Source organism: Verticillium alfalfae, genomic scaffold, assembly GCF_000150825.1.
Source record: "Verticillium alfalfae VaMs.102 supercont1.13 genomic scaffold, whole genome shotgun sequence".
Classification (NCBI taxonomy): Eukaryota; Fungi; Ascomycota; class Sordariomycetes; order Glomerellales; family Plectosphaerellaceae; genus Verticillium; species Verticillium alfalfae.
This window is the reverse complement of record NW_003315026.1, coordinates 443,145-445,267: the sequence shown is the minus strand read 5'-3', so window position 1 is coordinate 445,267 and position 2,123 is coordinate 443,145. Positions and strand designations below refer to the sequence as shown.

General features: G+C 55.0%; 2 protein-coding genes across 2 annotated transcripts in view; both read right to left on the bottom strand.

Annotated features, from left to right (window-relative positions):
• VDBG_08758 (peregrin) overlaps nucleotides 1-361 on the bottom strand; it is a gene marked incomplete at both ends in the record, with an annotated part of 3,952 nt that extends 3,591 nt beyond the window's left edge. Inside the window, one exon of the mRNA XM_003000916.1 lies at nucleotides 14-361. Within this exon, the coding sequence (XP_003000962.1) occupies nucleotides 14-361 (348 nt within the window). The remainder of the gene's footprint in view (nucleotides 1-13) is intronic.
• Nucleotides 362-1,792: 1,431 nt separating this feature from the next.
• Nucleotides 1,793-2,123, bottom strand: part of VDBG_08757 (leucine Rich Repeat domain-containing protein) — a gene marked incomplete at both ends in the record, with an annotated part of 1,674 nt that continues 1,343 nt past the window's right edge. Inside the window, one exon of the mRNA XM_003000915.1 lies at nucleotides 1,793-1,992. Coding sequence (XP_003000961.1) covers nucleotides 1,793-1,992 — 200 coding nt within the window. The remainder of the gene's footprint in view (nucleotides 1,993-2,123) is intronic.

Here is a 2,123-nt window from a genome sequence, read left to right as displayed (position 1 = left end):
GAAAACGACCAACACCTCCAGCGCCCCCAGGTATATATATCCTTCGTTTTGGAGGGGGCTCGGAGCGAGCAGCGGCCCAGGCGGAGAAGGCTGCTGTTGGGGTGGCCACCTCTCGCGTGGGTCGCGTAGAGGTCGCGACTGGTGGGTTGGCGGCGTCCTTGTCGCGAACGGGTCGGGTCGACGAGGCAGTGGTCGGAGTAGATATGCGCTCGCGACTAGGGCGTTTGGAGATGGTAGAAGGCGCTGACACGGCGTCGTCGTCGAGGCCGAGGAGAGCAGTCGAGGACACAGATGGTGGCGCTGGTCTGGTCCTCTTGCGGCTCGCAGCCGGTCGACGAGGGGTCGCAGGCTTGGACGCCATGTCGTCAGCTTCGGTATCTGCACTTCTTTCGGTCTTTCGAGTCATCGAGATGATCGGAATTGTCAATCACCGCGTCGTGGGTGGAGGCGCGGAGACTCGTGATGCGGCTTGAGGGAGGTGGGGGGGCATTTGCGTGGATGCGCAGAAGCGCGTTCGCCCGGGTCACAACCAAAGCTTTGAACGGCGTGATAGGTCTACAAGCTCTCGACGAATGCCTCTGGGTATTGTAGGGATCTGGCCGGACTCAAACTGCAGGTGGTAGAGTCTCCTCACGAAAACATAGTCAACGCGTGAAGTTGGAACGCACGGACCTGGTTGCCCCCTTAATCGCAAGCGCACCTCGCGCACCTACCAGCTTGGCCTTGTCTGTGTGCCCACTTCACCCAGGCCAGAGGCCAAAGGTGGGCCATGCCGGAACGTCAAGGTGGGTGCCGCCCCACACTCCAGCGTGAGGCAGGGGGAGGGGGAGGGGGGCTTTGGGGGCTCTGCCCGTCGCGGCTTAGTCATTCCTCTTGACATGTCGAGCAGAGTCGACATGGCCTGTTCGTTGCACATCGAACAGTACCAAACATGCGATGATTGTGAGTGCCATTTGGAACAGCTCCATTCTTTCCTTTTGGCGCTCGTGGCATTTTCTTCCACCGGCATTCAATTGCAAGCTGGCAATATCTTGCCTCATGGTGACCCCAAATTGACGAACACGCATCGCGTTGCGGCACATGCCCTCGACGAGGTGGCAAAAGAAAAACAAAGAGCATCCTTTGAAGCCAACAGCAAAAAACCAGAACTCAACCAGTGAGGAGCAAGACATCTTTGGTAGGAGAAGTAAACATGTCTTTGAGGTTCTAATTCTCGTAGGGCTGCTCATTGGCCTACGTAGTCCGACCTCGCTCTCTGCAACACCACTAGCAATGACAGCAGATACATGTTCTAGCCGCCAAATCGTCCAAACACCAGGGCCCGGGGGGGAAGCAGCCAATCAGGCCGTGAGCGCAAACCCATGGCTGTCCCTAACCTCAATGACATGCCTCCCAATGCGGAGCTCGTTTGACGCCAGGCTGCCAAGGGGGAAGAGATATTCTTTATTGATTCAATTTACCCCAGGTTTCCACAACTGTCGATCCCGTCACCTTACTCAAGTCCGTGTCACTCTGCGACAAGAGGCAAAGCTTACCCCGGTCCTTGTCCCCTCCTGCCGAGCAGCCATTTGAGCCGCCTACTGGCGACCACAGGAGTGTAGACGACCTGTTCCATTCAAGACAAGACAAGGATGCCATCATTAGTTTACCTGGCGCAGTCCCGGTGGCAGCCGCCCATTCTTCAACAAAGTTAAATCAGGTGTAGCATAGAAATTCATGTGTTGAAAAGTGGAATGCGTGTCTCTCATGTATTAGAACCAAACACCAGCTCATCTTGACCTGCGGTCCGCCCCTATCTGCATGCAATAGTGCCTTCCACGCGAACAGATGCGTCTTTTTTCCCTTCTTCCATGCTAACAATGGACAAGAGCCACCAATGTGCGAAAAACTTCGCTCCTCTCACAAACGCCGTTGTCAAAGTGAAGTGATGTGAAAAATAGACCACAGCAGCATCCCGTCTGCGACATCCAGCAGCAGAACAAGACCTACAACCTGAATGAATCATGAAGCCATTGTCTCAACTTCATGTGTGTGGAAAAGTGGAAGAGAGGGCCAAAATTGAATTCGAAAAAGATCCACCCCGCCTTCGTCGCAAATGCCGATACGCTTATGGCTCTTCAAAA